The sequence below is a fragment of the Diuraphis noxia genome, unplaced genomic scaffold (genome assembly GCF_037042655.1).
Source record: "Diuraphis noxia isolate RWA-SAM2 unplaced genomic scaffold, SU_Dnox_SAM2 contig0001, whole genome shotgun sequence".
Classification (NCBI taxonomy): domain Eukaryota; kingdom Metazoa; phylum Arthropoda; class Insecta; order Hemiptera; family Aphididae; genus Diuraphis; species Diuraphis noxia.
The window spans coordinates 54,298,712-54,313,660 of record NW_028301711.1 but is presented as its reverse complement, the minus strand read 5'-3'; the positions used below and the strand labels follow the sequence as shown (position 1 = coordinate 54,313,660).

General features: G+C 28.7%; 1 protein-coding gene across 1 annotated transcript; it reads right to left on the bottom strand.

Annotated features, from left to right (window-relative positions):
- Window positions 1-4,999: 4,999 nt before the first annotated feature.
- On the bottom strand, window positions 5,000-13,761 carry LOC107168445 (NAD(P)H oxidoreductase RTN4IP1, mitochondrial-like). The gene is made up of 10 exons (XM_015517856.2): window positions 13,550-13,761; window positions 13,314-13,444; window positions 12,998-13,244; window positions 11,624-11,769; window positions 11,392-11,550; window positions 10,070-10,371; window positions 7,978-8,166; window positions 7,738-7,903; window positions 7,473-7,663; window positions 5,000-7,400 (listed from the first exon to the last, which is right to left on the bottom strand). Exons 2-10 carry the CDS (start codon window positions 13,359-13,361, stop codon window positions 7,349-7,351), a joined length of 1,500 nt encoding a protein of 499 aa, XP_015373342.1. The 5' UTR covers window positions 13,362-13,444; window positions 13,550-13,761; the 3' UTR covers window positions 5,000-7,348.
- Between the last annotated feature and the right edge of the window lie 1,188 nt (window positions 13,762-14,949).

Below are 14,949 nucleotides of genomic sequence, written 5' to 3'. Positions count from 1 at the left end.
TAGTTTCCCCTTCAGTCCTTTAGGACTTTCCGTCTAAAACGCAGTGGCGGCTCGTCAAGGGAGGCAAGTGAGGCTCAGCCTCACCTAAGTATTATAAAGAAAAAGGAGGGACATATTCTATAATAAGTTATTTCTAATCGACTTCAAGAATATTAAAATACTCAATAATATATAATACATTTTTTTTTTTTTTATTAAAGCAGAAAAAATAAAAAATATACAATCTGTATAACATAAATACAATAAGTAATTTGGATAACAATTTTTACCAGACTGGACGGCTTGAGGGAAGGGAGGACCCATTGACACTACTTCCAATATGAACTTAATCTAAATTTAATTTAATTGTATAAAATAAATGTATTTATAATATATAATTTCGGTTAATTGGTTAGAAAATCACGCGGCCATTTTCGTTTGAGACGACGGGGAGGGTTGTCAGGTAGTGTTTTAGATCTTGGAAGCATGTGCTTGGCGACTAGGGGATTAGGATGATTTAGGACGTTTTTGTGAAAGTTATTATAGTTATGCAAAGCTAGTGCAGATATCGTTGGAACGTTGAGATCATGATGTAGGTATCTGTTACTTACATACCATGGGGCGTTTGTGAGGAGACGAAGGTTTATGGATTGGAAAGCTTGGAATATTTTCAGGTTTGAGATTTTTGTAGAGCCCCATAATTGGATGCCATACGTCATTGCCGGGCGTATCAATTGTTTATAAATTAACATTTTGTTTTCAAGTGAGATTTTAGAGCGGAGTAGTTGTCTTAGCTTGTGCAGACGGAGATTTAAGGGTTTTAGTTTTATATGCGTTGCCCAGGTCAGTCTTTTATCTAGAGACCTAGGTATTTGACTGATATGCCCATAGGGATTATTTTGTTATTGAGATAAACGAGGGGAATATTTTTTGGGCTGAGGGTAAAGGTAATATGAGTGGATTTGCTTTCATTTATTTTTATTCTCCATAAGTTGAACCAGTTTTGTAAGTTAGTTAGGTGGGCTTGGAGGTTATTTATGGCAGAGTCTAAGTTAGGACTGGATGAGGTTATTACAGTATCGTCTGCAAAAGTAGCTAAGTTGGTGTTATTTGATTGAGGTAGATCAGCTGTATATATATTTTCATGTAGGTGCGAGAATGCTGCCTTGAGGGACGCCTGCATTTATAGGATGAGTATTAGAATACTCTTCCTCACATCGTACTACGAAGGAGCGGTTTGTGAGGAAAGATTTTAAGGTGAGTTATAATGGAGTGGGTAGAAATAGAAGTTTATAAAGAAGGCCTTCGTGCCAGACACGATCAAACGCCTGCGCAACGTCGAGGAATACCCCTGAACAAAAGTTTTTTTGCTCAAGGGAAGAGGCAATGTTGTCAGCTATTCTGTGGATTTGATGGTGCTTCTAAAACCGAACTGAGCGTTAGGAATAATATTTTTTTCATTTATAATTGGATAAATTATTTTTAGGATAATTTTTTCCAGGATTTTAGAGAACGTTGGGAGAAGACTGATGGGTCTGTAGGAAGACGAGATATCGGGCGGCTTGCCCGGTTTATGAATAAGAATGATGATTGAGTGCTTCCATGAGGAAAGGATGTATGATAGGCGCAGTATGCCATTATATATATACGTAAGTAGTAGGATTGCTTTTTTCGGCAGTTTCTTCGTAATGGTATTGGTTATCAGGTCATGGCCAGGTGATTTATTATTTCGCAATTTACTAATAATGTTTTTAACTTCAGAAGAGGAAGTATGTTTTGTTGGAAGACACATTAGTAGGGTGTTGATTAATGTGGTTTCGACATGAAGGGAGTGTTCTAAATTTAAAATGTCTGTATAAGGCGTAAATCTACTTTCAAGATCAGTTGCGAAAAGATTTGCTTTGTCTAAGTTTGATGAAGCTAAGGATCTATCGGGATAACTTAGAGGAGGTGTTTTGTTTTTTCTTTTAAAATATTTTTTGTTGATATCCACAATGAGTTATCTGAGCTGGAGAGAGATTTTAGATACTGTAGATATTTTTCAGAGTTGTAGTTTCGAAGTACGTTTTTTAGGGAGCAATTGAGAGTATTATATATTTTTTTGTCACTAGGCAAGTGCATTCCTTGCCATCTACAACGGGCTCTGTGTTTTTCTGAAATTATTTGTGTTATGTGAAGAGGTAATTCTTTAGTGACTTTAGGGGCATTAGAGAGCATTTGGGAAGAATTTCGTGCTGCGTTTTGAAGGACCTTTGTAAATGATTGAACTGCATTATCCAAGCCTGCAGGTGTTTTTAGAGGGATGCTTAGTAAGATGAGGTCGTCTATAGTTTGGCTAAATTTTTCCCAGTTGTCATCAGTCCCATGTCGACCGTTGTCCATAAAACATCGTTCGCTACTACTCCGTTCAATTTTTTTTTTTTTTACTGTAGTCTACACCGATTTTCTCGGTAAGACGATATCTAAGACGTACATCTCGAAAAAAGGAAGCTGGGTCGGAAGAACCGGGCACCACTTCGGCGACTGTACCAGCATCTCCCTTGACTTCGATAACGTTAAAAAAATAATTACTCAACTAATTGTTATCTTCTGTACGGCTGCCGTGCCACGGTCGGTTACCGGGCCGATTGCCGTGTGGCGTACGTCTTATCAACGCGCGATAAGCACTAAATCCTAATTACCTGCGAGCACTATGGCATCATATAAATCTAAAACCGTCGTATCTCCTTTAATTATTTCTAAATCACGTATACAGAGCGTGCCAAATAAATCACCAAACCAATCTGCCCATTCAGAGCTTGAGGATGGCTGGACCACTCCGACTAGTAAAAAACGTGCAAATCCGCTTTCAACATCCCCAGACTCAAACCCAGTAACAAACACAAAAAAGTTTGTGTCTCAAAATCGTTTCGAAATTTTCTCCGACCCGGTTGACGAAACCGAAAAAATGGAACAAGATTCAGACCTCAATGAACCTCTCTCCGCCCAAATCAAACCTCCACCACCTATATTTATTTGCACTGTTAAGGACTACAAGGTATTTTGTGATAGCATCAAAGAAATAACAAAAGGGGAACCTTTTTTGTGCAAATGTTCCATTAATGGTGTCAAACTGTCCACTAGCTCTGCCGATTCTTATCGCACTGTGATTAAATTTCTACAATCCAACAAAGCTGATTTTCATACGTTCCAACTCAAAGAAGACAGAGCCTTTCTAAGTTGTTATCAGGAACCTACATCACACAACTCCAATTTCTGAAATCAAAAACGAACTTACAGCTCTCGGGCACACGCCACGAAACATAACAAATGTGTTACAGCGTTTCACCAAAAAACCTCTGCCGTTATTTTTCATTGACTTAGTGCCCAATATCAATAATAGAGATGTATTTAATACCGATCACTTATTCTATTCAAAAATAAAAATTGAACAACCCCGAGCTAATAATCGACCAATGCAATGTCTCCGAATTCCGATGCCAAGGTTTCGGCCACACTAAATCCTACTGTAATCATGCCCCAAAATGTGTTCGCTGTGGAGATCCTCATACCTCGGATGTCTGCTTAAAACCTGCAAGTTTACCAGCCAAATGCGCGCTTTGTAGCGAGGATCACCCGGCAAACTACAGAGGTTGCCCAGCCTACAAAAAAATCCAAGCCTCACACTATTCTAAGAAGTCATAGTCAGCTCAAGTTAATCGCACCCATACGGACACTAATTTAACACCTACTAATGTAAACACCTCCTCCAATATGAACTCGTTTCCAAAAAAAAACTTATGCCAATGCAACCAAAAACGACCACTCTAACGTACCCCCCTACTGATACCTCGAACACCGACAACCTAGACCACCAAATGGCGTCCTTTCTTAATAGTTTTCAAGCAACTATCAATCCTTTAATCTCCTTGCTCACTTCTTTAATAGAAAAACTCATCCATTCTAACAATGGTAAATAGACAAAATATTATCCATCACCCGATCTCAATTCTTTTATGGAACGCTAACGGACTAACCCACCAAAAAAACGAACGAAATTAATGATTAAAACGAAATGGGTATTCGTACCTACAGTTTCTGCCAAAAACATTTTGGAAGACAAAGATTTTAATTTTTAGGCAATATATGTAGCAATATAGGTTTACAATATACCTATGGATATATTAATAATCTAATCTGTAATAGCATTATGGTAGTGAAAGTTATGTGCAATAACTTTGTATATTTAAGCCATGGTTAATATAATTTTTCATTTAGCTACTAAAAAGATGTGCCAGTATTGAATTATATAAGTTTTAGTTAATTTTCAAAGCAAGAGGGCAATAATATTTACTTATGGTAGTATCTGTAGGAACGTATTTTAAATTATTCAATTAGGAATGTAATCACTAAAGTCAAATTTCAAGACTGCCTATTTCGATTTATGGCATTCTTGAGCTAAATAAAAGCTAATTATTATTTTTTTCTATTTATTTATCATATTAATGGGACAGGCCCTTGACATTTATATAACATTAATAATTAATAATTTAATTATATACATACATAATACTAAAAAAGATAATGATATACAATAAAAAAGATTTAAATTATAAAACAAAAGAATTATTTAGAATTATATAGGTACCATATTGTATCGTTGAGTGCAAAAACAATAATATATATAGTTGTGAAGGTATTGCATTTTATAATTTGATATTATATTATAATATTATTTCAGTTCTAATATGAAATACGATGTATTTATAATTAAAAATATTTTAATGCAACATATCAAAATATGGCTGTCTTGTATTTATTCAAAACAATTCTGTGTAAAGGGGCCATTTATAATATCTATTTTACTCAAAAATAAAAATGTTATCATACCTCTACAAAAAGCCGGAAAACACTTTGAAAAGTTAAAATTACTATATAAATACCAAACTCAAAAAGAGCTAAAATGTTTTGAAAATTATAACATACCTTAAATATGTTTAGGGTATTTATTTTAGGATTTAGTCATAGAACAATATAACCATTTATTGAAAATGTCAATTCTATATGTTTATTGGTTATTGAATTACAACAATAATACAACATATTAGGTAACCTATACTAAAAAAAAATAACACACACAAAAACACTACAAATATTATAATTTATAATACCAATCTCATAGCTCCAATCAGAATTTAAAACAATTTATAGTAAAAGCTAAAAATTTTAATGATTATTAACATAGATTCTAATTATAATAAATTTTTCTTATAATGACCATAAAACAATGTAACAGTGATTTATTTTAGTTACCTACTGGTTTTGGTGCTCATTTATATATATTCATAGGTTTCAATATATTAACCAGTATGTCATAACTAATTTATTTTATCAGCTTTATTCGAAATAATATTATAGTTTGATTATTTGTATCGCTCACATAAAGGAAAGTGTTTAACCAGTCATCAGTGTTAAATACATTTAAAATTATTTTAGACTTTAGTAAAAAATATAACTTATAAAAACAATCATACTATTATTTATGACAATATAAATTTATATATTATGATAAAATTAATTCACAGTTTTAAATCAATTAAATTAAAATAAATACATATTTTCAAAATGGTATGAAATAATAACAATTTTATAATTGTAAATACAAATTATAAAGCTTATATTTTTACACAGAATATATTTTACTATAGTTATCCATAAAAAAAAAACATACAGAAAACGCACAATAAAATTGTGTTACACATATTATAGTTTCTTAAGCAAAATATCAAACACCTACCTATATTGTTCTATAAAAATGTTACTAAGTAAGGATTGACATAATCAATTGTACTAGGTATTTTTGACATTTGTTGGTACTAATTGATAGAGATTATACAGCATTACCTTAATACCTACACATTTTTCTAAATTAACTAATACATAGAAATGTTAAAAAAGAAAGTATCTTTTAAGTAATGTCAATTGTGGTGGTAGTTAGTGGCTTCAACACATTCATGCTTGTATCACATAAGAGGTAAATGTTTTAAAGTAAAAATTATGACGATTAATTGTACTTATGATTACATCATTAGAAATTAAGGTAAATTGTGAAATACTATTTTTGTTTTTTTGCATACAATTAACACTAAACCAAAATTGTTTTTTTCTAATGCCTCTCATTACCAAATTTAGAGAAAAAATTTAATACTAAGTAGAAATTGTATGTAGTTTGGTTAAAGTAAATTAATAAAATAATAATACACAGGTAACAACTATCCACATAAATCACCATTAGAAGTGTTGAGGCAACTCTGTATCGACACAAAAAGAATAGTATATTTTAGTTGAATATTTGACTGTTTACACAAATTGTATAGGTAAAAGTATGAAGGTTTATAAAGTATGAACAAAAACATTGTTCTTAAAAAGTCTAAACTGAGCCTTTTATTTCAAATCCTGATATAGGTAATCATTATACAGCTACTAGCATTTTAAAATACAATACTGACATATTTATATACATTATTAAATCTAAATGAAAAAAAATTTGAAGAAGTATTTCTTTAAAAACCTGTTTCCTTGTAGGTTACTATAAATTGTAGTAATATCTTTTGATTTAGAATAATTCAGTTTTATGTGAAATAAATGTAGTGGATATAATCTGTTTATCTTTTACTTTCATAGTCGTATCATTATTTAAGTTATACATAGGTCAATATATTTTTTTCATTAACTGCAAGGCTTTGCTTAAACTATTATAAAACACATATTTTACATGACATGTTGTTTATTTGATAACAGTTTGAATATTTAGAAATACAATAATAATAATTAATAACATAAGTTAATTTTTTTGATTCTGTATTCTTGAAATATTTTACTTAAGAAGTTAGGAAGTAAACACTCAACTCTTTTTTATCATAAATGATAACTAGAATTATTTAAATATTTAACCTTTTTCATTTAAGAGTAACCTTGGGTGGCCACAACAGTCGTGAACTGATCAGTTTATTTTGGCATCATATTTATTTTTCAACTATAGTCATTTTTTCGTAAAACCACTTAGCAATGTAACCTTAGCAAAACACATGCTGAGGCTATTTTTTGACATAATCAAGTATCACTTTAAAGAACTTTAGCACTGCTCCTGAATTTATTTTTATATGAGACAGATTACATTATATCAATAATATTTAAAATAATAAATAATAATAATAATAATAATATTATTGATTTTAATTCAAAAATATTATAGTTAATCATATACGTTATGTATTAAAAAATACAATAATTGTTTTTCTTTTTATAACATTTACAACAGTAAATATTCAATTTTCAAAAATTAAACATATAATTTGAAAAAAAACTGAGGTATAATAAAACTGATGTACTAAAATAAAATTCCTGAAGATCTGGGCATCAATGTGGGGCAATTTAAATTACTGAAAACAATTTAAATGGTTCAATGGTTGTAATTTATTGTATTTTATAAGCTCAAAAAGTTTTTGACTTACCTAAATTTCATTACTACTTTACCAATAGTCTGTCTGCTTTGTAAATGTTTAAATGCACGTTCCAATTCGTGTTCCATAAAAGTTTTGTCTAACACTGGTCGGAGAACATAATCATTTGCCATGCTGGCAAGTTCATTTAATATTGTAGAGTTAAATTCATAATGATCCCAACATTTGTTACCTTTAAACAACTGAAATGAATAATTCATTATACAAAATTGCAATAAATAAGTTTTTAAATGTTATATCAAAAAGGTACACTCACAAAAGCCAACCTTAACCATTGAATATAAAAAAATCCACGAACAAGACCAAATGAATCTGATGGTAAGTGGTGTGGTCCAATAGGGACTACTATACCACAAACATTACACAACTGTTTGCAAAGACTATTTTTAAGTTCACCAGCTGTATTGAACACATAATCATATCTAAAAGTATGTAAAGTTTTAAATTTTAATTTATGATGAACATTTAAAGGAGAATACAATTTAATTCAACTTACCCATTGGGTGCAGTACTAAGTAATTGATCAATACTAACAGTTTCAGTTTCATAAGTACAGGTAGCACCAAGGTATTTCATAAAATGACATACTCGACTTGGACAAGCAACCGTAACATCTGCCTTTAAATAACAACATAATTGGACAATTATCGAACCTGTTCCTGTATCTCCACAGTATATAATTATTCTGAAAATAATTATTTATATTAGAACATTTTTTTAAAACAATTTGTATGGATAAGCATTGAGTTGTAAATTGAACGCTTAGAACAAGCATGCACTTTAGAATTATATTAATTTATATTTCAGTATCTTTTACAGTAGAATAAAAATGACTACTTCACATTTATGTTATTTTTCAAGACACTTTACTTTTCAAGTACTTAACACTAGATATCTTGAAATATTACTTCTAGTTGGTACCTTGTAACTAACAATACTTATAATTAATATACATAAATAATTATATAATTTAAATTGTGTATTGATCTATAGTTACAAGAGAAAATAAAATAGAAAAAATTGTAAAATAAGAAATTAATTTTCGGTCTCGCGGGGTAAATATCGTTCAAATGAATTAATTGTTCTCAACTCACGCATACACCGAACAAACTAAAATAATTTACAAAAGAAGTAAATTTTATTATCAAATTATGTGATTTTGATTAGTTAATCAGAATTACGAAACCATATTACAAATGATTAAGGAAAAACACATATTTATAAATAAACTGGGAGATTATTTACCCCACGCGACCAGTTACGGGTTAATATTAGGACTAAGAAAAGAAAAAAAATAGAGTAGATAATTTATCAGTAAAATGTTGCTCTCCAAAGAGAAGTTTTACAATGTTACTTGTGTAATTATTGTATTGTTATATAGTTATACCTATTATACCTATTATACAATATTTTTAAATAAAATGAATAATAATTTTATTTAAGTCTTGATTATTCTTATACTATTATTGTAGTATATTTAGAATTTTAATTTAGAATTTGAAAGAGATCAGTACAGAGTTGGAGACTAGTTTTTTTGAGAATGGTCAGATGCTTCTCCCGCCAAGTCGATCACACAACACCAATGTATCAGAACAAAACTATGCCAATGCATAAAACACAGCTGCTAAAACACTAATCCCATTGTTGGCTTTTATACAATATTTTAAATTTTATTAAATTTATAAGTATTTTCAAGTTGTAATAATTTCTAAAATCATAACTCACATACAAATTTAAATATCATAAAATAGTTAGAACATAGGTAATGTTCTTACCTTAAAGTTTGTTGATACTTAAATTGCTGAATTCACTTCAATATTAAAGTAATAATACAGAGTTGGTTCTGCTAAACATAAATTTGCAATGTTACGCTTGGGTCAGAGAGAGGAAACAAATAGTGCACTGACATTCTCTTAAATTATTTATTTGATGAAAAACATTGATATAAAGTCAAATGAAAAATTAAAAGATAGAATGATTTGATCTTGTGGTAGGTACATAATAGTACCTATTGAATTAAACAGAAAATTATATTAAACTGTTTATCACAAAAATTAAAGTAAGTTTTATTCAATAAGTTTTTTCTATACATAACTCCAATTAAACAAGTATTTATAATATATTTTTGCGGTGTAAAAATAATGACTTAACATTTAATAAATTAATAATGAACTTATGGTCTCTTAAAAAGGTTTAGTAGTTCATAGAATTTTATAGAATTACTAAATTAATCGATTTTGAATGCAAATTGTCATGCATATTTTAAAATTAACCTCCTTCCCATCACCCTTCATAAAAATGGGTTGACAAGAACAGGCCTACAGATAGATAGAAATATTAAAAAAAAGAATAAAGTTATTACCAAATGATATGTTTCTATATATATAAGTTATCATAAATTAATTTGGGTCTTATTTTATTTTTTAATTATTTATTAAACATAAAATATGTTAAGACTACACGGTTCCACTATCAGAGAATAACAATATAGTATACTATACAAGTAATAATATATTATGCATTTATGAATAGTTGTATTAGTGTTCATATAATAAATATTCATTATCATTTAAAAAGTAGAATATTACTTTTTGTCTAAAGCAGTCAATGGATTCAAATTAGCTGTTTGAAATACAGCTAACCATGCCAACGACCCTGAGAATGGAAGCGTAGCTGCTTGTTCGTGGGTTAATGTACGAGGCTTATGTCCAACATATGTGTCGGGTACAACTATCGTTTCACATAATGTGCCACAAGGGGACCACGGTGGCAATGATACCCAAACTTCATCATTAATGTTAATGTCACGTCGTACTTCTGATCCTAAGTCAATAACAACTCCTGAGCAATCTCTCCCCAATACAATTGGAAATTCTCGGTGCATTGATTTCTATACACAAAAATAAAAATTGATGAATTCTTAACATTGTGGATTATAAGTCACACACTAAGATTTGTTATGTTTCTCTCTAACACTTACAAAAGGAAAAAGGAAATATCTATAAAGATCTATTCTAACTAGAAGAATATCGCAAAGTGATTTTAAATCTAAAACATCTATCATAATAATTTTACAATTTGTTTGAAAATGTTTAGTAGTACTCCAGCCTCCTCGTTGTGTTAAATTTGTAGCACAATATGAAATTCCTTGGTTTTCATAAGATATACATTATTTTTTAATAAATTCAAACAGGGATTAATGTTTTTTGAAATAGTTTAAGAAAAAAAGTGGTTTAAAATATTATTTGTGTTTGTAAATAAAATCCGAATTTATATGCAATAAAAATCAGATTCATATCATAAATCTGCAAAAAAAATGGGAAATTAACTTTTTTAGTGAAATGTATAGTATATGTACATATACTGTTATCTAATGAAGTTAAGTAATTATAAATTTACCACTAGAAAATCTAATACGTTTCGTTATTTGTTGATTACTTATCGATTTACATTATCATGGGTTATTTACGAACGTTAATGATCAACAGTAGACATTTGTACAGACGTAAATATGACTATTTTAATGAACAAAGATAGAATTATAATGAGTATTAGGATTGTGGGATATGCATAATTTATGCAACTATCAAGAAATATCGAATTAATATACACTACCATTCAAATATTAAAAAATATGCGAAAAAATTCTACACATCATGAAACATCAAAATTTATAATCAAAATTATTCTAGGTGAATTGTAGAAGACTATGCATTTGCATATAAATCCAGGTCTTAGTTATAATATTAGGTATTTTAACATTAAAATCACTTCCAATTCTACAGATTTTCCTAAGCTTGCTTTTGGTACACTTTATAAGATATAGATATATAAAACATTGGTATGATATTCTTCAATCATATAAGAACAGTTAAAAACATGATATATATCTACCATAGATCATACTTACATGTAATGTATGCTTAATTAAAAATTTTCTAATAAATGATCCATAACCAGATGCGACTAAGACATCCATTGGATCTATTGCAGCGGCTCTGACCATTATCATAACTTGATTAGATTCAGTGATTTTTGGTGTCACAACATCTTCTAATAATGTTATGCTCTAATAATAAATATAGGTATGGAACATGATTTAAAACATTTAAAACATAAAAATGAATGAAGTTAGAAATTACTTCAGTTCCATTGTAACTGGTTGCTGATGCAGCTTTCATATGCGTTACTGTGATGGCAGATGGCTTTATACTTATACCAATTAGAAAACCAACTCCACTGCCAACGAATAAACCAGCAAAACCAATATATACATGACTTCGATTGACTAAAAAAGTAAAAATTGTATGTATCAATACAAGTATGATAAGTATATTGTCTACATCATAATTTAAAAATATATCAATATTTTTTATCGTTACAATCCATTCTCGGCTATGGCATTTTACTATTTTACTACACAAATTAAATAAATAATTAATATTATGTAAATACCGTCATCATTCGTTAAGATAACTCAGATTAAATATACTCATTCACTAATATTAGGTCATCAATTAATATAAGAAGGCATGTGTTTTTCAGTTTCACCATGGTTGAATTAATAATTATACTATAACAGTACATTACATACTGTCAAGAGAATTAATAAGCTTTAGGTATTTAATTAGTTTAATTTAATGTAATTATAAATATATATAAATATTATGCAGTATTAATAAACACAAAATGCTTAAGAAAAAAAATACAATTTATTTTCATTTTTATTTGTTTTGAATTGATTATGTTACCAGATTTTTTTTTTAATACAAACTAATTAGTAATTTGAGTTAGATATTATTATATGTAAATTTATTAACTACAATTTCAATTAGAAGATTACAATTTAAAACTCATTTCTTTCATAATATGTATTAATTAATAGTGGTTTAACTAAATCTACTAAAACTTTGTGATTACAATTAGTTTCAACAATTATTTAATATAATGTAGAGATTGTTTACAAGAAGAATAAAAATAAAAAATGTTAACAATACACAATTAAATTAAAACGCCTGTATGATTAAAGACAGATAATATATTCAATATAATATTTTTTTGTTGGTTTGAGAATATTATATTATAGTATTAAAAATGTTCTCTTTTTTTAAAACAAATGTTTGATTCTAATCATAAAATTTAAGATATGACTTTGAATTATTTAAGCTCAACTATTTTTACACTTGACTTATAGTGACAAATATTGCATTGAGGGTATAGGCATTTCTTAGGGACAAAAACAAATCGAGTTATCGAGACTCGACTGAACTATATTATAGTACAAAAAAGGATAGTATTGTATAAAATTATACATTGTTAATATAATATATTAATGTTGGCTTAATAAGTTATTCATCTATTGTATACCTAATAATCAATTTAAAATTGGTTATTAGAAATATTGTTTTAAATGAAGTTTAGGGTGATTATTATTTAAAATTTAAAAATCCGGTACGTTTAAGTCAATAATACAATTATATATTAATAGGTATAGAGACAATATAAAATTAACTTACAACTATTGCCAGTTAAGTAGATTATTTTTGATTGTAGAGCATCAACAAGAACATTCAAGTCATATCGCTGAAGTGAACATTTAGTTTGTAACCATGCTTCTATGACTTGTTCCCACCCTAAGTGTATACCTTCATGTATATTTTGTATTGATCTTGAATTCCATGTTTCCAGTACCAATTGGTGCATTTGATCAGACCAGCGATCAAATGCAATTGTTCCATTTTCTAGTGCTGTTGTCATCAAAACCTGAACACATTATAGTAATATTAGCCAATACATTTCAATATATATTTATAAATAAATAAAATATGTGACCTTAAGAGTTTCAAATCCATTGCATAAGTCGGTTATAGTTTTCCCCATTAGATAATTTTGATTTAGTGTTATCTTTTGGCTGACAATAATATCATAAACTTAGATGTTTATGTTTGAAAAAATTCAACAAACTTCCATGAAAAACATATTAAATGATTTAGAAAAAAATGTTTAATTAGAACATCAACATTTTGATACACCCAAGAAGTAAAAAAATTAAATATTATGTTACTCACCTTGTAGATTCCCAAAAGTAAAAACAAATATTTTGGCTGTTATATGACCATATCATGACTAAACTATTGGGTTCATATAGAAGATTATCTATGTTGCTATGTCTGCAATTTTTGAAACTTAAAATAGAGAGTTCATATTATGTACAACATGTTTGAGAATATTTAACAATTCACGAGCGTTTTAACTTTAATCGGAATGATAACAAATATGAAATAACACACCTAAAATCTTAACTATAGTTATCGTTACCGAATAGAAAACTACAATATGATAAGTGTTATCAGCGTAAAAAAATTAAGATACTCATTACTCAATCAAATTAGCCTTTTTTTGAAATTTAATTCTACAATAATAACAATGTTTGCGGACTTTTCAATTAATAATATTATCATATTATATTAATGGATTTTATCATTCAATTTTTTAACCATAAAATTGCATTTATATATATAATATAATATTATATCATAAAGATATAAACAAATTTTTTCAAGCTACTGCTCACAGCTGATACTCGATAGGTAGGTATAATATATGCCATACATTAATTTCTACCTACGAGTTGTACGTAAACGTAGTATATCGTAGACCGTAGTGTATAACTTAAAAGTAAGAAGTCATAATTTTATATAAAGAAGTAAAATTTGTTTAAACAAAAACGTCTATATTCTGAATGTCAATAGTTGACTATATTATTAATTATTAAGAGGACGCTACACATCCATTTGTTGTCTCCGTCAAGTAGGTACATTACAGCAAATTTACGCTCAGCAGATCACGTTTAGCTCCATTCGTTTAAAAACTAGAGTGAATTGACCTATTATGAAACTTTATGTTTGTCAATCTATTTGTGGCGCAAATGTTACTCATTTTTGACCTAACCTGTACCTGTACCTTGAACTTATCGTAAAATACATTGAAAGGAGTAATGAAAAACTTCTTACAATAGAATGAGCTCTTAAAAGTTTTTTAATGTTTTTAGACGCTATTTCTTTAAGTCTATTAAGTGTTTTTTTTTTGTTAAAGTCATGTCTGTTAAAAACGGAACATATATTTGTGTTCAGTAGGAACCATTTTTTTTTTAAAATCATTTTTCCGTTTACACTTGAATGAACGCGTCTCGAAATATTTGGCTTTAAAGCAGCGATTTGAGGGACTGCAACCTTAATGATTTTCACGACTCCGGTCCCGGTTCGGTTACTTGAAAAATCAACATTTTAGTGTCGGTTCCATTCCAGTTTTTCAAATAAGAACAAATTAAGGTTTCGGTTTAATTCCGGGTCTTTAAAATGAAAATTTCGTTTCCTGTTTTGGTTTTATACTTTGTAAGAACAATTTGGTTCCGTTAGAATATTAGTACTGTTAATAGACGTAAATTATGGAGGGTCAATACGAATTT